At 47.8% G+C, this 24,535-nt stretch overlaps 1 protein-coding gene across 1 annotated transcript in view; it reads left to right on the forward strand.

Annotated features, from left to right (window-relative positions):
* The first annotated feature begins 21,877 nt into the window (after nt 1-21,877).
* LOC146788700 (NACHT, LRR and PYD domains-containing protein 3-like) overlaps nt 21,878-24,535 on the forward strand; it is a 447,514-nt gene continuing 444,856 nt past the window's right edge. Inside the window, exon 1 of the mRNA XM_085630084.1 lies at nt 21,878-22,039. Coding sequence (XP_085486210.1) covers nt 21,878-22,039 — 162 coding nt within the window. The remainder of the gene's footprint in view (nt 22,040-24,535) is intronic.

Consider the following 24,535-nt stretch of genomic DNA (forward strand, 5'->3'; position numbering starts at 1 on the left):
AGGCCCTCTCCAAAGCAGTTATCCACTTGTGGATGTCGTCCCCTTGTTTAAAGGGGGGCACTATTTTACTCAGGTGTCTAGTGTCTATACCCCTGTCTTTCTCTCTATTGAGACTGCTGCCACCAGTGGGATCTAACCCACTTAATTTCTGCTCTCGGGCCAGGGCAAGTCTTTCTTTGGCGAGGGCAAGTTCTTCCCGCTCGATCCTCAGATTGACTTCCCGCATCTTCGCTTCATGCTCCCTCCTCTGAGGGGAAGTCATTCCTCTCTGAGAGGATGCCTGAGAGACATGTGTATGAACCGATCTGCCGGAGCCTCTGGAGAGAGACCTAGCTCGTCCGTTCCCAAGGTTAAGCCTGCTTGAGCGTGGGCCCGGGGCTCCCCCAGTTCCATTCTCATGCCTGCTTAAGTTGGTCCTTGTAAGCCTGCCGACTACCGCTGGACCTTTGTCTGCCTCGTCTCCCGATAACTCGTCCTCGTCCTCCTCCTCTGTGTGGAGGTCGAGGTCGGGGTCACCGAGGGTTCCCTCTAAGGGAGGCATGTTCCCATCTGCACTGGGGGGACCTGTGTTAGAGGACCTCCTAGCATCGTACGCCTCTAAGAGACCTATCAGAATTGCGATGGTAGGGTTAGAACCCTGGTTTAGCTTCCTGGAGGCACATAGTTGTCGCATCTCCTTGAAGCTAAGGGTTGCATATCGTGACACGACCTGTGGAGGGTCACTGACCACTAAGGGAGTCTGCGAGGACTCTCCGTGGACCGACATGCTTGTCTAGTGCGGTGTAAGTGTTGCACCTACCTACACTATGTGTTTACCTACTGATCCCTTGCTAGGAGTTGTAGTCAGGGTGTGCTAAGCCCTGTTACACTACAACAGCCGGTTCAGTAGAACTTGGAGTATTCTAAGTTAAGTTATATGTACCTGGGTACTTATGTGATCTTTCACTGCGATATTCTTAGGATACGTGTGTGGTAAAACAACAGCAAGCTCAAATCCCAACCGCTGCTCACCAATGTGAGAAGTTGGCCTGATATGTAGTGCTCACTGTTCTAGTGATCACTGTGTATCATTCCAAACGACCCTTATTGATGATTGGTTGTAAGTCAACCTTTTAGACCAGCTATCCTAGTAGCGTGGATACGAGCAGTCTTAGGCTAAACTCTAGAGGGCGTGTTAAGCCAGCTGTTTACCATCACATATACCCCTTGAACACCAAGTGAAAGGACACCACACAAGTTGTTATGAAAATAAAAGGGTATTTATTTATAACAAGACTACCCTGGCTCTTTATGAGTCAGGGAGCTACGCACACTACAAAACTCTTAGGAAAATACTTCAGTTGCACAATTTACACAAATGCCCGAGGGGCACGAGAAACCATCTACACTAACAGTGAAATGCGAATGGTTAGAGTCTGGAGGTACTGATTCCGGAGGGTTCCGATCAGTGGGACTAAACGAAAAAGGAACTGGACACTTGTAGAGCGAACCTGCGATGGAGCACCGAGATGCTCGATTTACCTAGCCCGGAGGCTGCGGCTGCGTGAAGTTCGTCAAGATGTCGGGAGTCCTCGTGTAGTCTCAGGAGCCTGAAAGAAGAAGTTGCTGGCAGGCGACCAGTGACGATGTTCAGAGCGATCCAAGCCTGGATCGGTGATGAAGGAAAACCTGAAAGCAGAGGGGACTCAGTTCTCAACCGCTAGCCAGCGATCGTGTGGGTACCAGGAGGGTACCGGCTGAAGTCACCTCGACCAGGTGAGTGGGTGACGTCGGACTCGGCTGTTCCTCGGACCAGGAGGCGCGGCGGCGACCAGGATGGAGGGCGAGCTGTCCCACGAAGGTGTCTGCTGTCGATGATGCTGGGCCCAGGAAGGGGCAGCGGATCTTGGCAGTGGCCACCCAAGCGGGGGAGTCAAGATGGCGTCGGGAGTGGACCAGGAGGGTCCGGGGTACTCCTCTGTTGAAGGGGAGCAAGTGCCAGTCTGGAGCAACCAGACTAGTGATGAAAAATAATCTTGGAGCGTCGTGAAGAGGGCCACAAGCCGGACGGCAAGTGGTCGGACAACGCGGTGAACAGCAAGGAGCGGAAGGGCCCCCCACGCAGATCTCGCGGATGCTGGGGAGACAGACTTCGATGCTGGAGCTGCTCAGGGTTTAGGGCTTCTCAAACCCTAGGTGCACTCACTCGAGGGTCCCTCGGTGGGCGTGCTAGATAAGCGTCGTGCAGGTTCTGAAGGTAGCCGGTCCCGCAGGTCTCGTCACACCTACGGCTCTCAGCTGGGCTGATGAGGGAGGTAAAAGGTCAGAGATGGCAGGGAACTCGGGTCTCGTCGAGCTGGGCAGTCTTGATCCGTAGGAGAGACTTACAGCAAACCGCAAGCGCTTAGTTGGTGCCTGCTGGTGCAGGGTGGCTACTCCTTAGCCACAAGGGAGAGTCTTCAGAAATAGTCAAGAGTTCCTTTCGTGGAAAGTGGTTCGTGATTCGGAGGTATCCGATTATCTGATTATCCGATTATCCAAATTGGGAAGGGGACTCGCTCCTACCTTTATTCTAAGAAAAAGGGGTTGGCCCGTGACTAGGTTCTACCTATGGGTGGAGCCAGGAGGGGGGTGGTTACACCCCTATCCTTTGTCCGGCTTCGCGCCAGCTCAGGGGCTGGTGTGCCCCCGAAACTGGTTTGAGCCGGGCTATGCACAGTGAGCACCGGGGTGCCACTGGCAATCACCTTCCTTTCAGCCCTGCCTACCTGGGATACACAACCCTGTCTGGGACGGTGCTAACACCGCCCTCGACAGGAAACCCTTTGTCCAAACTCCCTTCGCTGGAAGGTCCCCCAGCAGCAGGAGGTCAGACTTGTGTCTGGTGGCAGCATCCATTTTGTGATGCTGAGGCTTGAGTCAACTTTAACCGGGGTTCAGGGTTACTTCCATGTCGTGCCCCTCTAGAAGGGGGGAATGCTAACCCCGTCGCCAGAACTAGCGAGGGGTTCGTATTCCAATTCGTATGACACCTTACGCGACATGTGTAGGTGATGCGATGCCAAAGTTAGCAAATAGTTGGCCCGCGTCACCATGGAACGGCTATTAGGACTTGGTTCCGCAAGCCGTCGACGGGCTCGGCTCGCGCCAGAGCACCATCCCACATGACTCCCCGCACTCTGCCTTCAGGATTGATAAGGCCTGCCATAGGAGTGACTGATAGGAATCCATGTGTCCATTTTAGGGTTAGGTGTAGGAATACTACACCTACAGCAACGGGTGATTACACCACGTGGCCCCAGCTGTCGTGCAGCCAGTTGTGTCAGATTTGGGCGGCCATTCCAGGAGTGGCATAATACATGCTGCAGCCCCTGGTAGGCCCTGGGTACACCGATGCCCTGGATACCTGTGGTATGCTGAGACAGGGACTGACAAGGCGGCCCAGTTCCAATTAGTGGATGCACCTAACGTACATGTGTGTTAATTTCGAGAGAGAACAGCTAGGCTGTGGGTCTGATTGGCAGGCCCACAGCCGGAGAAAGTCGTAAACCAATGAAGCAAAAGCAAAAAATCTGGGTGATCATAGGATTGCAGACCCTACTCTCCTACAGGTTCTATCCATGATGGAGTGCTGGTCCTATCTATGATGGAGTGCTGGTCCTATCCATGATGGAGTGCTGGTTCTATTGGTTCTATCCATGATGGAGTGCTGGTTCTATCCATGATGGAGTGCTCGTTCTATCCATGATGGAGTGCTGGTTCTATCCATGATGGAGTGCCTTAACAGCGCGGGCTGAGCCACGCGTGCCGTATCCCCGCAAGCTGCACCACGCTTGTCTTAACCGCGCATGTGCCTTAACAACGCACATGCGTAGTCAAGGCAATGTGCTGTCTGGTTGCTGAGCGGAAGGGGAAGACTCAGGAGAGGACACAGTAAGGTAAGTGGGGCTGAGGCTTGGTCTTGGGGGGTGAGGGGTAGTTTTTCGGGGTGGAGGTAGGTATTAGGACTAAGGAGGTGGTCGGGTAGTTTTTAGGGCTAAGGGCAGGGGAAAAGGGGACAGTTTACAGGGCAGGGAGCAGGGTTGGATAGTTTAGGGTTGTAGGGGATAGTTTTTAGGGCTTAGGGCAGGGGGGCTGGAGTCGGGGTCGTTTTTGGGGTGTGGGTTTATTTTTTAGGGCTCAGGGCAGGCAGAAAAGAGACAGTTTACAGGTCATGGTTGGGGTAGTTTAGGGCAGTAGGGGATTGTTTTTAGTGCCCAGGGCAGAGGGGCTGGGGTCATCCACCTCCTTAGTCCTAATACCTACCTCCACCCCGAAAAACTACCCCTCACCCCCCAAGACCAAGCCTCAGCCCCACTTACCTTACTGTGTCCTCTCCTGAGTCTTCCCCTTCCGCTCAGCAACCAGACAGCACATTGCCTTGACTACGCATGTGCGTTGTTAAGGCACATGCGCGGTTAAGACAAGCGTGGTGCAGCTTGCGGGGATACGGCACGCGTGGCTCAGCCCGCGCTGTTAAGGCCATTTCCTGTCTGATTTATATGCAGGCGAATTTCCAGACTACATCAGGGATCTCACTCCCAGTTCTTCTTCCCAACGCTTCCTCGCCACTATGGTGGGGGCTGTCATCTCATTTTGGGCTTTACTATAAAGTATAGGGATCCAACGTCCCGTGGATTGGGCCTCGAGCAAGCCATCCAGAGTGGTGGATGTTTAGGGCTCCTTGGGGAATCCCAAGACTCTCCTCTTTCATCTACTGCGAATACGGTAGTATGTGAAAACCTCTAGGGGGGATCACAGGAGTATGTGAAAACCTTTAGGGGGATCCCAGGAGTATGTGAAAACCTCTAGGGGGGATCCCGGGAGTATGTGAAAACCTCTAAGGGGGATCCTGGGAGTATGTGAAAACCTCTAAAGGGGATACTGGGAGTATGTGAAAACCTCTGGGAGGGATCACAGGAGTATGTGAAAACCACTAGGGGGAATCCCAGAAGTATGTGAAAACATCTAGGGGGGATACCAGGAGTATGTGAAAACCTATAGGGGGGGATACCAGGAGTATGTGAAAACCTCTAAAGGGGATCCCGGGAGTTTGAGAAAACCTCTATGGGGGATACCAGGAGTATGTGAAAACCTCTAGGGGGGATACTGAGAGTATGTGAAAACCTCTAAGGGGGATACCAGGAGTATGTGAAAACCTCTAGGGGGATTCTAGGTGTGTGTGAAAACCTCTAGGAGGGATACTGGGAGTATGAGAAAATCTCTAGGGGGGGATACCAGGAGTATGTGAAAACCTTTAGGGGGGATCCCGGGAGTATGAGAAAACCTCTAGGGGGGATACAAGGAGTATGTGAAAACCTCTAACGGAGATACTGGGAATATGAGAACACCTCTAGGGGGGATCCCGGGAGTATATGCAAACCTCTAGGGGGGATACTGGGAGTATGTGAAAACCTCTAAAGGGGATCCCAGGAGTATGTGAACACCTCTAAAGGGGATACTGAGAGTATGTGAAAACCTCTAAAGGGGATACTGGGAGTATGTGGAAACCTCTAGGAGGGTTCCCAGGATTATGTGAAAACCTGTAGGGGGATACTGGGATTATGAGAAAACCTCTAGGGGGATACTGGGATTATGAGAGAACCTCTAGGGGGATACTGGGAGTATGAGAAACTCTAGGGGGAATACCAGGAGTATGTGAAAACCTCTAGAGGGGAATACCAGGAGTATGTGAAAACCTCTAGGGGGGATACCAGGAGTATGTGAAAACCTCCAGGGGGGATCCCGGGAGTATGTGAAAACCTATAGGGGGGGATACAGGAGTATGTGAAAACCTATAGGGGGGATACCAGGAGTATGTGCAAACCTCTAAAGGGGATCCCTGGAGGTTGAGAAAACCTCTAGGGGGGGATACCAGGAGTATGTGAAAACCTCTAGGGGGGATCCCGGGAGTATGTGAATACCTCTAGGGGGGATACCAGGAGTATGTGAAAACCTCTAGGGGGGATCCCGGGAGTATGAGAAAACCTCTAAAGGGGATACTGAGAGTATGTGAAAACCTCTAAAGGGGATACTGGGAGTATGTGGAAACCTCTAGGAGGGTTCCCAGGATTATGTGAAAACCTGTAGGGGGATACTGGGATTATGAGAAAACCTCTAGGGGGATACTGGGATTATGAGAGAACCTCTAGGGGGATACTGGGAGTATGAGAAACTCTAGGGGGAATACCAGGAGTATGTGAAAACCTCTAGAGGGGAATACCAGGAGTATGTGAAAACCTCTAGGGGGGATACCAGGAGTATGTGAAAACCTCCAGGGGGGATCCCGGGAGTATGTGAAAACCTATAGGGGGGGATACAGGAGTATGTGAAAACCTATAGGGGGGATACCAGGAGTATGTGAAAACCTCTAAAGGGGATCCCTGGAGGTTGAGAAAACCTCTAGGGGGGGATACCAGGAGTATGTGAAAACCTCTAGGGGGGATCCCGGGAGTATGTGAATACCTCTAGGGGGGATACCAGGAGTATGTGAAAACCTCTAGGGGGGATCCCGGGAGTATGAGAAAACCTCTAGGGGGTATATTGGTAGTATGAGAAAACCTCTAAGAGGGATACCAGGAGTATGTGAAAACATCTGGGGGGATACAGGGAGTATGAGAAACCCTCTAGGGGTGTTACCAGGAGTATGTGAAAACCTCTAGGGAGGATTCCTGGAGTATGTGAAAACATCTAGGGAGGATACCAGGACTATGTGAAAACTTCTATGGGGGATACTGGGAGTATGTGCAAACCTCTAGGGAGATTCCGGGAGTATGTGAAATCTTCTAGGAGGGATCCCGGGAGTATGTGAAAACCTCTAGGGGGATACTGGGAGTAGAAGAAAATATCTAGGGGATCCGGGAGTATGAGAAAACCTCTAGGGGGATACTAGGAGTATGAGAAAACCTCTAGGGGGGATCCCGGGAGTATGAGAAAACCTCTAGGGGGATCCCGGGAGTATGAGAAAACCTCTAGGGGGATACTGGGAGTATGAGAAAAACTCTAGGGGGATACCAGGAGTATGTGAAAACCTCTAGGGGGTATCTCAGGAGTTTGTGAAAACCTCTCGGTGGGATTCCAAGAGTATGTGAAACCCTCCAGGGGGGAATCTTTCACATACTCCCTGTATCCCCCCTAGAGGTTTTCAGATACTTCATACACAGAGTTAGCACAGACGAGGGGTCAGTGTGTAACCCTGTACTCGCCAATGAGGCTACCAATTTGTTCCACAGTAAACATGGTAGTTTTGCCTTTTTACTATCACAACAGGTAAAATACATGTTCTGCTCTTGAAATATATTGCACCCTGTCTTAGGGATTGTTAGGGATTTTGAGAACAATGGAGCGGCGCCCTCCCAAGCCAATATCGCGTCAATAAAGAAGCTCGATCAGTGTCTTATATATATCAATCTTTATTTGAAACAATCCATGGGATTTGTGCAAAACATCAGCCAATGCGTTTCGTTCAAAGGTTGAACTTCGTCAGGGCATGCGTAGCAGAAGGTGTATAAGGCAAGCTTAATGCTTGTAAAAGGAGGTTCTACGGGCCCAATCTGGTCCAGACCCTGGTCTGGGGTAATAGCACATGTTCTCGATCTGGTGCCTGCATATTCCTGCAGTTTGGATGGAGGCTTCCGTGCACACTAAGAGTCAAAATGCCAGCAGCATCAGACCACAAACGTGGCGGCGATCACACAAAAAGAGGCATTTTCTTACAGATCTCACAAGGCCACTGGTAGACTTTTTAAAAATAATAATCAAACCTCTGTAAAAAAGAAGCATCTCAGGAAGGGGTCAAAATGATGTCATAGCTCCGAGAACATAAAAGCACCAGTGAAAGTACAAACAAACTTGATGCCCATCCGGATGGATTTATGAGATCGGAAGTATGAGAAAGGGGAGGCTACAAGAGGACGAGTGCAGACGCAGGGCCTCAAACGCCATGAAGTACTGAGCTCGAGCCATTGCAGGGTCTGGTCATTCATTCAAACGTCAGAGCAAAGCCACTCCGGGGATGCGGGCAGTGGTGGTGTAGTCGATGAATGCAAAGTTGACATTATCTCTGTGTCCCCAGAGGAGGCCCTCGCAGTCCCTTCGATGAATGGCTGTGAGGGAGGTGCATTTGAAAAGCCATCATCTGCGAGTGTGTGCTCATTCTAAGTTAAAAAGAAACTCTGGCCTAATTATTAGTGTGTCTGAGAGAAATCTCAGGGGGTGCTCGCGCCCCAGCAGATGGGGGCCTGTCAACCTGCATTCCCCCCATTCCTTCAACCCTACCTCTCTTGTCTGCCTCTCAAGTCTGGTGACCCAGGAGGCAGCTTGCAGAAGGTATTCATTCGGAGTGAGTGCTGAGGTTGTGGGGTTGGCGGCATATATTGCCCTCAAAAATCACCCCTCTGTGAAGTTGACCCCAGGGCAGACAACTTCACTTGAGAACTTTTAACCTGACTTAAGAGTTGGCGGACGGCCTGTTGTCCCACTATGACGATGGAGTAAATGACTCCACCCCATGGTGGAGGGACTGGCCTAAATTTACACATTCCTGCCAAGCAGACGGGCATTTATAGGGCATTGCCAGGAGCTGCCATCACTGCGCTTCTTGTCAATGAATATCGATGTGTGCTACAAGACTGCGTCAGCCTGACGCAGCCCTACACAAACTGATTTATTTTTTCTTTTTCAAAAATAAAATCCAGAAACTGGATTTTCTTTTTGAAAATAAAAAATAGAATATGCTCCCGCACCATTGGAATCAGCTTCCATGGCGAGGGTAGCTTTATTTGCATTTTACTCTCCCAAACTGCCAGGGTTTGCCTGCCACTGATGGACAGTAAAAAGAAATGGCTGTATGTCAGCCCATGCCGATGAAGTGAGTGAACATACAGCCATTTCTCCGATGGCCCTTACTGCGGGGTCCGCCGCTGAGGTTTGGCTATGGTAGTGATGGAGCAGTCAGCGCCCTAGCCTCACCAAAGGTCCGTCAGCATTTAAATCGGGCAGGCGGCCCTTCATGCTGCTAGTGTGGATACTCTGTCCCCAGTGTAGGGAGCATGCTTCCTACCATCCGTTCATAGTGACCACACCGTCATCCGCTCCACTCAACACGCATGCACAGACGTCACCCAAGGATTACACTGACACATTCGTTATGGGTGAAGAACTGCTGCAGGTTTATTTCATACAACATAAGTATGACGGTAGAGTGGGTTATCTTACGGGCGATCCAGGGCAAGCAGCCCCTCGCTGCTCCGCCCGCCTTGTGAGCCAGCCCGCACGGTGGGTCGATGCCCGGCAGTGCGGCACATTTTTCAGATCCTCCTTTGGATCACGTGATCTGTCTAATACTCCCGCCCCTTTTAACGGGGGCGGAGCGTGTTATGGCACACCCCCGGTTGGTTAGGCCCCCCCAACCGCCCGAAGGACTAACGGGGCGCCGTCGCGGTCTTCCCAGAACCTCCTTCGGCTCCCAGACCTTGGCTCGGGCACCCTTCCTGTGCCGGACAGGGGTACCCTTACTGTACCGACTGTCGCAGAGGTACCCTTACTGTACCCTTCTGCCTCCAGATCGCCCTGTAACTCCGCCTGCAATGCAAGAAAAAACATTATAACATTCCAGTTGCGCGCTGCTTACGCCGTGCAGGGTAAGCGGAAAGGGTGGGAACTCGCGCGGCACAGGAGTGTACCCCAGGAAGCAGAGGGCGATCTGCGGGGGCGGCGGGCTTAAGTAGGGCCTAGCCCCGCCCCGCCCAGCACCAGTGGCCCGCTGTTGGACCCGGCCTCGCGGCGTGGTCCTTAACCCCCTGGATTGTGGCCGTTCCCCGCCCCGGCCTTCACGGGCCACCCGTCTGAACTGCACCAAGGCCCTTCACCCGGAGCTGCACGTGGTCGCATACTCCTCGTGGCTCCGCCATCTTGTTGGCCTCCACGTCACACCGTGCACCAGCCGGCGCGACCCCGCTCAACCCGGCCTCGACCCCAGCGAAGCCCCGACATCGAGGCACCACGAACTAGCCAGGGGGTGCCGCAGGAACCATTCATCGCCCCCGGCGGAGGACAGTATCGATGGGACCCCCAACTGTCCTCCCCTCTCGAGGTGTGATCGCCCTGCAACTCCCATGGGCCTGGCGCCTCTCCTGCTGGGCGTCTGGCCACCTCCACCCGGCCTCTCCGCCCCCACCGGGCGCCTGGGTCCGGACATCAAAGGGCTCCAGACCTATATCTGGGGCGACCCCACCACAGCTCGGCAGTTGTATCCCGGAGTCGAGAGCCCTGCTGATTGAATCGCGGCTGACCCTACGGAGAAGAACTCTTGTCGGAACCATCACGAGCCCTGCGGACTGCGTCGCGGCTCCTTCTTGTGAACACTTTAAAGCCACCTGGAACATCGGAGCCCTGCTGACGCTGTCGCGGCCCAACCTCGCTGAAACCTTCCTCGGAGCCCTGCTGACGACGTCGCGGCTCGAGCCGAGCAGAAACCATCTTGAGAGCCCTGCTGATTGAATCGCGGCTCTCCACGAACTGTACGCCAGAGCCCTGCTGACGCCGTCGCGGCTCGACCCCTCCGAGATCGGAGGTCCTCCAGCTTGAGGATAAGAACTGGGCCCCAGGTACCCTCGTACCGCACTCCTGCCAAAGACTGTCCCGCTACCCCTACCCTTCCAAAGAGACACTGAGACTTTTGGTGGATCCCTCGATCCCTTCGTGTAAATATTGACCTCGTAACCTTTTTATTGCTGATAAAGAATTGCTTGTCACCAGACAACCTCCTTGAGTCCTGTGTGGTGGTGTTACTGTGCTAGTACGTGATAGGAGAAGGATCTCACAGGGGACTTCTCGGCAGCGCTCGGCTACTTCGTGCAGTGAGAGGGCCCCCCCTTGGCGGTCTCACCGACTCCTCGGGGTCCGCCCTCCAACACCCGCCTCCCCCAGCATATGCCTATTGAGGCCTCCCCTCCCCAAGGCGCGGTCTCTCGGGAGAGGTGGAACAGGGGGGGGGGGGAGGCTCTGACGGATGGCCACTAGAGAGCTGCCCTGCTGATGTCCCTCTGCGTGGGACGCGGGCAGCGGCAATCTGGCCCTTGGTCCGACCACGACGCGACGGTTGTCCTGGATTTACAGAACCGCTCCAGTCCAAGTCTACATTGAGAGGAACTCCTCAACGAAGGACCCCTCAAGAGGAGGGTTATCTGTGGACCCCATGGGGAGCGGACTCATCTCAGTTATCAACGAGTCATCACGAGTACACAGTCCATGGGTTTCCACACCCAAAAAACGGACTACTTTGGATTCCTTCCAAAGAGGGCTAAACTGATTGGCTGGCATGAGTGGGCCATGGACGAGCGTCACTTCCTCCCCTGCTCAAACCTCAGTGTCAGATTGCAGACTGCTCATTGTTCGAGGTCTTCCCTCATTGGGTGAGCTCACAGGAAGGCGTACAGGGGTCACCACGCCGGAACAGGTTCCCTCCCATTTTCCAATACTTCCCATACTCTAGCTGTCAGTAGCTGACTTGGTGGCTGGATATTCAAATGAGCAATCCGTGAATGTGCTGGAGGACACTGCCAGCCCAGCTGCCTCTGAAGAACGCCTCTGTGATGGGAGGCAGGGCTTCAGCGCCTCTGTGATGGGAGGCAGGGCTTCAACGTCTCTGTGATGAAGGCAGGGCTTCAACGCCTCTGTGATGGGAGGCAGGGCTTCAATGCCTCTGTGATGGGAGGCAGGGCTTCAACGCCTCTGTGATGGGAGGCAGGGCTTCAACGCCTCTGTGATGAAGGCAGGGCTTCAAAGCCTCTGTGATGGGAGACAGGGCTTCAATGCCTCTGTGATGGGAGGCAGGGCTTCAACGCCTCTGTGATGGGAGGCAGGACTTCAACGCCTCTGTGATGGGAGGCAGGGCTTCAGCGTCTCTGTGATGGTAGGCAGGACTTCAACGCCTCTGTGATGGGAGGCAGGGCTTCAACGCCTCTGTGATGAAGGCAGGGCTTCAACGCCTCTGTGATGGGAGACAGGGCTTCAACGCCTCTGTGATGGGAGGCAGGGCTTCAACGCCTCTGTTATGGGATGCAGGGCTTCAACGCCTCTGTGATGAAGGCAGGGCTTCAACGCCTCTGTGATGAAGGCAGGGCTTCAACGCCTCTGTGATGAAGGCAGGGCTTCAACACCTCTGGGATGGGAGACAGGGCTTCAACGCCTCTGTGATGGGAAGCAGGGCTTCAACGCCTCTGGGATGGGAGGCAGGGCTTCAACGCCTCTGTGATGGGAGGCAGGGCTTCAACGCCTCTGTGATGGGAGGTAGGGCTTCAACTCCTCTGAGATAAGAGGCAGGGCTTCAACGCCTCTTTGATGGGAGTCAGGGCTTCAACGCCTCTGTGATAAGAGGCAGGGCTTCAACGCCTCTGTGATGAAGGCAGGGCTTCAACACCTCTCTGATGGGAGGTAGGGCTTCAACGCCTCTGTGATGGGAGGCAGGGCTTCAACGCCTCTGTGATGGGAGGCAGGGCTTCAACGCCTCTGTGATGGGAGGCAGGGCTTCAACGCCTCTGTGATGGGAGGCAGGGCTTCAACGTCTCTGTGATGAAGGCAGGGCTTCAACACCTCTGTGATCGGAGGCAGGGCTTCAACGCCTCTGTGATGGGAGGCAGGGCTTCAACGCCTCTGTGATGGGAGGCAGGGCTTCAACGTCTCTGTGATGAAGGCAGGGCTTCAACACCTCTGTGATCGGAGGCAGGGCTTCAACGCCTCTGTGATGGGAGGCAGGGCTTCAACGCCTCTGTGATGGGAGGCAGGGCTTCAACGCCTCTGTGATGGGAGGCAGGGCTTCAACGCCTCTGTGATGGGAGGCAGGGCTTCAACGTCTCTGTGATGAAGGCAGGGCTTCAACACCTCTGTGATCGGAGGCAGGATTTCAACACCTCTGTGATGGGAGGCAGGGCTTAAACGCCTCTGGGATGGGAGGCAGGGCTTAAACGCCTCTGTGATGGGAGGCAGGGCTTCAACGCCTCTGTGATAGGAGGCAGGGCTTTAACGCCTCTGTGATGGGAGGCAGGGCTTCAACGCCTCAGTGTTGGGAGGCAGGGCTTCAGCGCCTCTGTGATGGGAGGCAGGGCTTCAACGCCTCTGTGATGAAGGCAGGGCTTCAACACCACAGTGATGGGAGGCAGGGCTTCAATGCCTCTGTGATGAGAGGCAGGGCTTCAATGCCTCTGTGATGGGAGGCAGGGCTTCATCGCCTCTGTGATGGGAGGCAGGGCTTCAACGCCTCTGTGATGGGAGGCAGGGCTTCAACACCTGTGTGATGAAGGCAGGGCTTCAACTCCTCTGTGATGGGAGGCAGGGCTTCAACGCCTCTGTGATGGGAGGCAGGGCTTCAACGCCTCTGTGATGGGAGGCAGGGCTTCAGCGCCTCTGTGATGGGAGGCAAGGCTTCAATGCCTCTGTGATGAGAGGCAGGGCTTCAACGCCTCTGTGATGGGAGGCAGGGCTTCAACGCCTCTGTGATGGGAGGCAGGGCTTCAACGCCTCTTTGATGGGAGTCAGGGCTTCAACGCCTCTGTGATAAGAGGCAGGGTTTCAACGCCTCTGTGATGAAGGCAGGGCTTCAACACCTCTGTGATGGGAGGTAGGGCTTCAAGGCCTCTGTGATGGGAGGCAGGGCTTCAACGCCTCTGTGATGGGAGGCAGGGCTTCAACGCCTCTGTGATGGGAGGCAGGGCTTCAACGCCTCTGTGATGGGAGGCAGGGCTTCAACGTCTCTGTGATGAAGGCAGGGCTTCAACACCTCTGTGATGGGAGGCAGGGCTTCAACGCCTCTGTGATGGGAGGCTGGGTGAGGTATGGGTGATGGATAGAAGAAGCAGGAAACGGTAGTTTGATTTGAAGCTCTTTAATGTAGAGAGTAATCTTAAGACCTCATCCTTCAGCCAAGCCAGTGCAACTGACATTAGCTTCAACGCATAACATTCTCTTCACCACACATTCTTTAAAAGAACACCCACAGCGGCTGACATCATCATCAACTTAACATGGAGGCAAAGAAGCCTCAAGTAAGAACACTACATCACCTTCCCCTTTACATCCATCAAACTAAAAAAAACAAACAAAAAAAAAAACAAAAGAAAAAAAAACAACATCCAAGAAAAAGAGAGAACCCCGTAAGATTAATCCTGTAGTCGAAGGGGAACTTTCTTCACTCTGACTGGTCTCATACCTTCTGATTGTGAGAAGTTATCTTGGCTCCCAGAGGTAACATCCTGGCCACACATAGAAGGACACTTCACAATTCTATTGAGGTTCCAGACCCTATGATCCTGCGTTTTCACTGCGTTGCCCAGGAGCTTGACAACTCTGATAGGTTGACTAAACTTGGATACACCAAACCTTCTTTCAGGGAGTTTTATCCTAACCATGTCACCCACTTGAATAACAGTTCTTTTGACAGCCTTTCTCGCATCAAAAATGTCTTTTCTCTTCAACATTTTATTTAACTCACGGTTCTTCCAATCACTACCTTCACCAGTAACACCACCCACTTCTAACCTCTTGGAGGAAACCCAAAGAGGATTTACTTGAGTGCCTGCAACCCTTCCTTTGAACAAAGTGAAAGGAGTAACACCCGTAGAGGAATGTGGGGTGAATCTATATTCAAACACCTTCTTCTTGATGGCTTCTTCCCAGTTGTAATTAGAAGTCAAGGCCAATTGCATGGCCTCTTTCAACACCCTCACAAACCTCTCAACCACCCCATTGCACTCCGGATGATAAAGAGATGCCCGCTTATGGGTGATACCTCTCTCACTCAAAAATTCTTCAACCACTCTGGAGACAAATTGTACCCCATTATCAGTCAGCACAGAATTTGGCAACCCTTCATTCGCAAACAAATCATCCAAAAAGTTGATAACCGATGAGGAGTCAACACAATTCACAATCTTAATAGATGGCCACCTGGAAAACATGTCCAAACAAACTAGGACATACCGATCTTGTGACTTAACCCTAACAGGGCCTAAAATGTCGACAGCAATATCAACCCAAGGACCAGAGGCCTGCTTCCTTACTAGCATCGGTTGAGTCCTACACTTTAAAACTTTATCACTACTGGCACACTGCGGACAATCACGCACCAATCTTTCCACGAAAGTATCCATCGCAGGCCACCAATAATTTTCTCTAAGTCTCTCTTTGGTTTTTGCAATGCCCATGTGACTTGCATGTGCATTATCCACAAGTTTTTTACGCAAAGCCAGAGGAACAATCAATCTGCTTCCTCTAAAAAGAAGACCACTGGAAACGGATAATTCTTCCTTGATAGACCAAAACCCTTTAACCTCCTCATCACACAACCGTTTCTCACACCAACCATCACGAATATAGGAAACAACCTGTTGTAAAACAGAATCTTCAGACAAAGCCACACACCATTCCTCTTCAGTGACCACACCTTGAGTAACCAAGCACACTTGTATGTCCTCTCCAAAATCTTCTCCAAGAAAGTAATTATCCTCTTCACCCTCCGGGGCAGATAAACCACCTAGTCTCGACAAACAGTCTGCTAGAATGTTACTAGCGCCCGGCAAATAAGAGACAGAAAACTCGAAGTCTTGCAAAGCAACCACCCATCTCCTGATCCTATGTGACACCCGATCAATCCCTTTATTCCCAAATACCTCTTTCAAGGGTTTATGATCAGAAATCACTGAAAAGGGTTTACCCCACAAAAACTTCTTAAGCTTGCGAATGGCCCAATATACAGCCAAAGCTTCCTTTTCCACGACTGAGTAATTGCATTCAGCCCCCCTAAGAGGTCGTGAGATGAACAAAATGGTATTATCAGCACTATCCCCTGGTTGCAATAATACAGCCCCTAAGCCTTTGCCACTAGCATCAGTCATGACAAAGGATTTTTTCTTGGGATCAAAACTAGAGAGATTGGGTGCTTTGTTCAAACAGTCCTTGATTAAATCAAATTCATCACTACACAATTTATCCCAAACAAACTCGCTCCCTTTTTTTAATAAAGATCTTAAATTTTCAGTCTTTTTAGCGAAACCGGGAACAAACTTATTGTAGAACTCAGCCATACCCAAAAATTTTGTAAGTTCATCTTTGCTCACCGGATAATTGAGATTGGAGATGGTTTCAACCAAAGAAGGCTTTGGTTTGATCCCTGAGCCAGAGATTGAATGACCCAGATATTCAATCTCTTTTACATCAAATTTACACTTGTCCAATCTAAGAGTAAGGCCATGATCTTGGAATCTGGAAAGTATAAGACCCATTCTCTCATCATGCTCACGCAAGCTACAACCATACACAAGAACATCATCTTGGTAGACCTTGACTCCATCAATCCCGTTTAGTATATTCTCCATGACTCTTTGGAATACCGATGCAGCTGATATCAGACCAAACGGCATCCTAAGAAATTTAAAGGTTCCAAAGGGTGTTATGAAGGTAGTCAATTCTTGGCAGGAAGGGTGTAACCTGACCTGATGGTAGGCGGAAGACAAGTCTAAAGTCGAAAAGTGCGTGGCACTACCTAAAGATGACAACATTTCTGTTATGTTCGGGAGAGGATAGTGATCTACCACCACAGCCTTGTTCAGTTCCCTCAAGTCAATGCACAGCCTGGCCTCACCATTGGATTTTCGAGCCATTACAACCGGAGAAACCCACTCCGTGGCTTCCACTTCCTTGAAGACACCATTAACTAGTAACTTATTTAACTCATCTTTCATTTTGTCTCTGACCAACAGAGGAACATTCCTGACTTTGGCTACTACTGGGACCGAACTATCTTTTAACTTAATTAGATGTTGGTACCTTTTTAAACATCCAAGCTTTTTATCAAAAACTATTGGAAACTTATTAATCCAATTGTTGCGGTCAGAAATGGAGGCAATGGTCGGAAGATCCCTCAGACACACAGAAGGCGTTTCGTTAGGATCTAAATAAACACCAAGATCCCTTTGATGAGACCAACTTATCAAAGAGTCTCCCTTCATGGAGACATATATCTTGCCTGCAGTGACCCTGCCTTTATAATCAATCATACCTTCAAAGTATCCTAACAGGTTTATTATTTGTCCACCGTAACCCCTTGGGATAATGTCTGGTTTGAATAACTTCACTTTTGTGAGAAGATGCTTTTCATAAAACTCTTTAGGAATTAAAGTAATCTTGGCCCCAGAGTCGAACAACATCTTAACACACTTATCATTGACCAAGACATCTTCCATAGGACCATCTTTCACTTGGCAGCAAATCTGAGACACAAGCACTTCTTCACCATCTTGTTCGTAGAGATCTACCTCCCTCACACTTTTTTGATTCTTATTTGATCTACAACATTTTGAAAAATGACCTTTCCTTTTACAAACAGAGCAAATAGCTTTCCACCCAGGGCAGTCTTTGAAATTAGCCAAATGTCCTATGTTCCCACAACGAAAACATTTCACTGAGGAATATCTTGCGTTTGAGGTAGGACGCACACTTTTGGAAGAAGTAGACGCACTTTGTGTGGACCCCTTTGAAACTTTGTCAGACCCTGTAGATACATCTGTTTTTATTTCCTTAACTTCAGCATCAGTACTCTTACTATTGTCAGCTCCTTTGCGTATAGCTTCAGAACAAGCTTTCGAGTGTTCATGCAACTTTAGGGTCGTGATGACATCCTCGAGAGAAGGATTGTCTTTTTGCCAGAGGGCGTCTTTTGCTTTATCAATGGATGACCCAAGCATGAGTTGATCTCTGAGCCTTTCTTCTAAGCTCCCCCCAAAAGAACAAGTAGAAGCTAACTTGCGCAAAGAGGTAACATATTGTTCAACAGTTTCTTCATGTTTCTGGAGTCTCTTACCAAAGTGATAACGTTCTAAAACCATACTCATTTTGGGTAGGTAATGTAAGTCCATTTTCCTTATGCAGATTTCATATTCATTTAGGGAGTTCCCCTCACTGTCCGGTAAGTCAGGGAGATGTTCAAAAACTTCCTGCCCCTCCGAACCAAGACAGTGTAAGAATAAAGCAGACTTTCTTTCTGCACTCAAAGACGTACCGCAGACCCTGGCATAATTAGAAAAAACTTTTTTCCACTTCAACCAAGGTATGGGAGGATCTTCAGGGGCAGAAAGAAAGAACGGTGGTGCGGTGACGTTTTGCATAATGAAGATACAAAATGTCACACGACAGAATAACAAAAATCTGAAGTGAAAAGTGACTGCAAGCCCAAATTACACACGTCACAATAGGTGGTTAGCCAAAATATCGAGTTTTAAATTTCGACCTACAATAATATCGTGTTTTTAATATCGTAGGTACAGAATATCGAAGTCAAGAATATCGATGGACAGAATATCGATCCCAAGGTAAGTAATATCGAAGTAAATAATATCGAAGTAATTAATATCGATGTAAGTAATATCGTAAGTAAAAATTTCGATGTCAATAATATCGATATTTATTTAGTGTAATGTCATTTAATATGTATTTTATTTGTATGTGAAAGATTATTGTAATGTATTTTAATACATTTAAAAATAAATGTTTAGAGATTTATAATTATTTTACATTTAATTTAGCGTTTTAGTATCAGAGCGGGTTGTGGGTTTATAGGGGAATAGGGTGGGAAGTAATTTAATTATAATTAATGAATTAATATGTATTGTTTAATTGGTATTTATGATTAATTAATTGGTAATTAATTAATAATTGGTAATTAATTGATTAATTAATTGTTAATTAATTATTAATTGTACAATTATTTTATTAATTGGTTAATTATATACATTATAATTAGTTTATTATTAATATTTATTTATTGTTAATTAATTAATTGTTAATTAGTAATTAATTGGTGATTTAATTTTATTAAGTGATTAATTGATAATTAAATTAATTATGTGAATTTTAATGTGTAGTGGGTTGTGGGTTTATAGGGGAATAGGGTGGGAAGTAATGTAATTATAATTAATGAATTAATATGTATTGTTTCATTGGTATTTATGATTAATTAATTTGTAATCAATTAATAATTGGTAATTAATGTGATTAATAGATTAATTAATTTTTAATTAATTATTAATTGTAAAATTACTTTATTATTTTGTTAATTATATAAATTATAATTAGTTTATTAATAATATTTCTTTATTGTTATAGTTAATTATTAATTGTTAATTAGTAATTAATTGGTGATTTAATTTTATTAAGTGATTAATTCATAATTAAATTAATTATGTGAATTTTTATGTGTAGTGTGTTGTGTGTTAAAGGGGGAATAGTGTGGGATGTAATTAAAATTTATTTATTTAAATATTTATTTTACATAATTGGTATTTAATAATATTTTTTTTTTTAAAACATTGTTAACATGCAATTTTTTTATAAGAAATTATTAAATTGGTTATAATGTTAATAGAATCACTATGCTATCTAGTGCTTTCCCAACTGTTTTACTATCTGGAGTGGGAATAGTAATTTTTACCCCTACGCTATCCAGCGCTTTCCCTACTGTTGCACTCTCTGGAGTTGGAATAGTAATTTTTACCCCTACGCTATCCAGCGCTTTCCCTACTGTTGCACTCTTTGGAGTTGGAATAGTAATTTTTACCCCTACGCTATCCAACCTTTTCTCTACTGTTGCACTGTCTGGAGTGGGAATAGTAATTTTTACCCTTACGCTATCCAACACTTTCCCTACTATTGCACTCTCTGGAGTGGGAATAGTAATTTTTACCCCTACGCTATCCAACGTTTTCCCTACTGTTGCACTCTCTGGAGTTGGAATAGTAATTTTTACCCTTACGCTATCCAACACTTTCCCTACTATTGCATTCTCTGGAGTGGGAATAGTAAATTTGACCCTTACGCTATCCAACACTTTCCCTACTATTGCACTCTCTGGAGTTGGAATAGTAATTTTTACCCCTACGCTATCCAATGTTTTCCCTACTGTTGCACTCTTTGGAGTTGGAATAGTTATTTTTACCCCTACGCTATCCAACGTTTTCTATACTGTTGCACTCTCTGGAGTGGGAATAGTAAATGTTACCCTTACGCTATCCAACACTTTCCCTACTATTGCACTCTCTGGAGTGGGAATAGTAAATTTTACGCTTACGCTATCCAACACTTTCCCTACTATTGCACTCTCTGGAGTTGGAATAGTAATTTTTACCCCTATGCTATCCAACGTTTTCCCTACTGTTGCACTCTTTGGAGTTGGAATAGTTATTTGTACCCCTACGCTATCCAACGTTTTCCCTACTGTTGCACTGTCTGGAGTGGGAATAGTAATTTTTACCCTTACGCTATCCAACACTTTCCCTACTATTGCACTCTCTGGAGTGGGAATAGTAATTTTTACCATTACGCTATCCAACATTTTCCCTACTATTGCACTCTCTGGAGTTGGAATAGTAATTTTTACCCCTACGCTATCCAACACTTTCCCTACTGTTGCACTCTTTGGAGTTGGAATAGTAATTTTTACTCCTACGCTATCCAATGTTTTCCCTACTGTTGCACTCTCGGGAGTTGGAATAGATATTTTTACCCCTACGCTATCCAACATTTTCCTTACTGTTGTTTTTGTTGAAGTTGGACTAGTAGTTTTATTGTGTCTGATATTAAATATGTTTTGTAATATTTTAGCTATTGTAATATATAATTAATAATAAAAATTATTCAAATTAAAATTATTGATTATTATTTGCTATATGTAATTATTTAATATTTATTAATGTTATTGTTTTATGTGTATAGATGTATTGGTAATTTAAATAAATATTTAATAATTTATATGTTATAGAAATTATTATTAAAAGTAATTATTAAGTAAGTGTATATATTATATATTATATATATGTTTAATTAAAGTTTCATTTAATTATATATATTTATTATAAATTTTACATATTATACAATATATTTAATTATGTTTCTTTGATTTATAAGTATTATTTGGTTTATTTTACATATATTTTTAAACTAAAAAAAAACCGATATTTTTGAATTACGATATTTTTGACATCGATATTAAATTATCGATATTTTTGTACTTACCATGTTGTAGATAGGATGTCGATATTCTTGACCACGATATTTTTGTTGCGATATTTTTGTAGGTCGAATTTTTGTCTTTCGAAATTATGTCATACAACCGTCACAATATACCTATCAATACCTATACCTAGTACAGTAAGAGCTGTCCCAACTTTTCAGTAAAGAAAATGGTTACTCTAAACAACCATTAAGTAGGTCAGAGCATTATTTGGATCTGCAAAAACAACTGTGACAACAAGAAGTAAAAAAAAAATAAAAGCTGTGCAGATCAGCGTTGCTCCGGTAAGGAAAGTGAAAGTCAGTATGGCGAGAATCCAGAAATAGACTTGAACACGAAGGCAAGTACTCACGAGGCGAGGAACCAGAAACACCAAGTTTTACCTCAGGAAATGTTCCTCGAGTGTAGTAGCGTAGCCAGGAAGCAAGCAGTTCCGTCTCCGGTAATATGACCTGTAGCGGAGGACTCGAGGCTGTTGTCAGGGCAACGTGAAGCAAAACGGGTTGCTACGCAACAGCCTTGTTCCTCGTAAGAAGCAGCGTCGTCAGCAATTCGGTCTCCAATAGTGTGACGTGTTGCGGGAGGCTCAAAGCCGTTGCCAGGGGAACGCAAATCAAAATGAATTGCGAAGCGTAGGAGGGCCCAAACGACAAAACCAAATGAAGTAGTCCAATTGGGAGACACCTCACAGGAACAACAACAGGCCCCCAAATCAGCCAATGAGAGGAAACCTCCCTGAAATGCTGCAACGTCAGACAGGAGGAGAACCCAAAATGCGCAAAAGCCCAGCAAAGATCGGAGATGCACCGCTTCCAGCGCGCGTTTCAAGAAGGCTCACAAACATCGGAGGTGCACCGCTTTCAGCGCTTGTCCACTCACGACTCAGACAACTCCGGAAGAGCTCCCACGAAGGTGCCAGCGAACCGAAGTGAAGAGCGAGCCGTTATGAGTTCTTACACAGCAGTAAGTAGAAAGCGATGTGCCAGCATGAGTTCGAAGTAAGAAATGAGTTGAGGTCTTCTTTAAGAGTTTCCACTCGTCGCCAAAATGAGGTATGGGTGATGGATAGAAGAAGCAGGAAACGGTAGTTTGATTTGAAGCTCTTTAATGTAGAGAGTAATCTTAAGACCTCATCCTTCAGCCAAGCCAGTGCAACTGACATTAGCTTCAACGCATAACATTCTCTTCACCACACATTCTTTAAAAGAACACCCACAGCGGCTGACATCATCATCAACTTAACATGGAGGCAAAGAAGCCTCAAGTAAGAACACTACACTGGGCTTCAACGCCTCTGTGATGGGAGGCAGGGTTTCATTGATAAAACCTCTCCCAGATACAACTGAGAGCCCCATTTGTGCGATGACGTCCTTCAAGCAGTCTTCTCTATACTCCATTTAATAAACAACTTGTGGTTCAGGAGCAGTCATTACCAGCAGCCCCCTTGTTCTGAAGGCTCTTATATCAGAGGTGGGAGAACTTAAGTGCCAGGAAGCAAAGTTGTTTGAGGATAATAAGATTCCAGTAATGAGTCACTGTGGCCACGTAACGCATCAGGCAACTCTGAGAGGAGAGGGCTAACCCAATACAGGAGCTGAATCCATGGACCAGTCCAGTGAGAGCATCGAGAAGAGGGGATCCTCTCTCCCGATGAAACCTTCAGTCACTACTAGATCATGCCATTATACGTTCCCTTGCATTATTTGAATCAGTGTCAGTATCACATTAGGTTTAGAATCTATGCCGCGATCATAGTCCGTAATATTCTGCTCTCGCATGACAATTTCTTAAAACTTGGTACCCGCTGTACTGGGATTTTAAGATCTTGTCTAATTAGAAATTATGTAAAGGGCCAAGTATCAATAAAGCAACAAGGACCGAAATACAACTTGCTGTAGATTCCATCTCAGGTATCATAATTATACTGTTAGACTTGGGGGTCTCTGGTTGGCACAGATTTGCACTTGTGACAAATGGGGACCTCCTCCTCTAGTCAGGGTAAAGGGGTACACTCCTAAAATAACCCCTGCTCACCCCCTTGGTAGCTTGGCACGAGCAGACAGGCTTATCTCAGAGGCAGTGTGTAAAGTATTTGTGAAAACGTACAGTAATCACGTGACAACACTACAGATGGACACCACACAAGTTTTATATAAAAAATAAATATTCTTTATATAGATTTATCACAAGACCATTAAACAACAAAAACACACAATACTGTTACTTTAGATGGTAGAATTTAGCTTAGTTCTCTTAAGTTCTTAATTGCAACACTTTAAGTCAATGTACCTTTTAGATGCGACACGCAGGGCAACGAAAGTGTTGCAACATTGTTGATGCGATGAAGTTTTTGGTGCAAAGAAATAAAGGCATGAAGATCTTCCAGATGCGGCACGCTTCTCCGATGTTGCGAGAAGACTCGACGCGATGCGTCAGCTACAGCAGCGACATCCCTTTATGCGATGTGACGACAGCGGCCTTGGCAGCGTCACTCTTCTCCGATGTTGCGAGACGCTTCCGCTCGATGCGATATTGCAGCGGCGACGCCCCTTTACGCGATGCGATGACAGCAGCCCCGATGGCGGCACGCTTCTCCGTGAATGCGAGGCGCTCTTCTTGATGCGGTGCAATGTGACAACTACGATGGCGACACGCTTCTTCCTCGATATGAGACTCTTCTCTTGATGCGGTTCAATGCGTCAGCTACGATGGCTGCGATGGCGACACGCTTCTTCAGCGTTGCAAGACACTTCCTGGATGATGCGAGACGCTTCCGCTCGATGCGATGCTGCAGCGGCGACACACTTTACGCGATGCGACGACAACAGCTCCGACGGCGGCACGCTTCTCCTTCTTGAGTCGCGCTTCCAGCTCCTTGCGACATGCAGTCCCTCAGAAGGCCCAACACAGCAGCAGGCACTTCCAAAGAACTCTGGGAGCTGGGAGGTGAAGACAGTTGTTCCTGAGATTTCAGCAGGAGGCAAGCTCTTTTTCAAGCCCTTGGAGATCCTTCACAAGTTGAGCAAAAGTACACACAAAGTTCCTCTCTCCTCTCTTTGGCAGTAGGCAACCCCTGCAGGCCAATCCTCCAGTTTCAGGGATAGTCTCTCCTCAGTTTCTTCTTGGTTCCTCTCCTCAGCAGAGTTTCTTCTTGTTTCCCAAAGTGATCTAAATTCTTGGGATCAGGGTCCCAATACTTATACTCCAAAATCCTTTGTCCTCTGATGGCAGAGTGGCCTCTGCCTTGTTCATACCAGTTCTGGTCAGTCTTGGAGCACTTTGTTGACATGACTCCTTCTTTCATTTCAGAGTGCAGGGCAGGGACATCAGTCGCACCACAGGAGGTGGAGCCAGCATTGTGGCGGGAAGGCACAGCCCCATTCAGGTCCCAGGTGCTACTCCACCCACCTAGATGCAGATCTCTCTATTCACCACTAGGACACCTCACCCTGTCTCCTG

The sequence above is a fragment of the Triturus cristatus genome, chromosome 10 (genome assembly GCF_964204655.1).
Source record: "Triturus cristatus chromosome 10, aTriCri1.1, whole genome shotgun sequence".
Taxonomy (NCBI): Eukaryota; Metazoa; Chordata; class Amphibia; order Caudata; family Salamandridae; genus Triturus; species Triturus cristatus.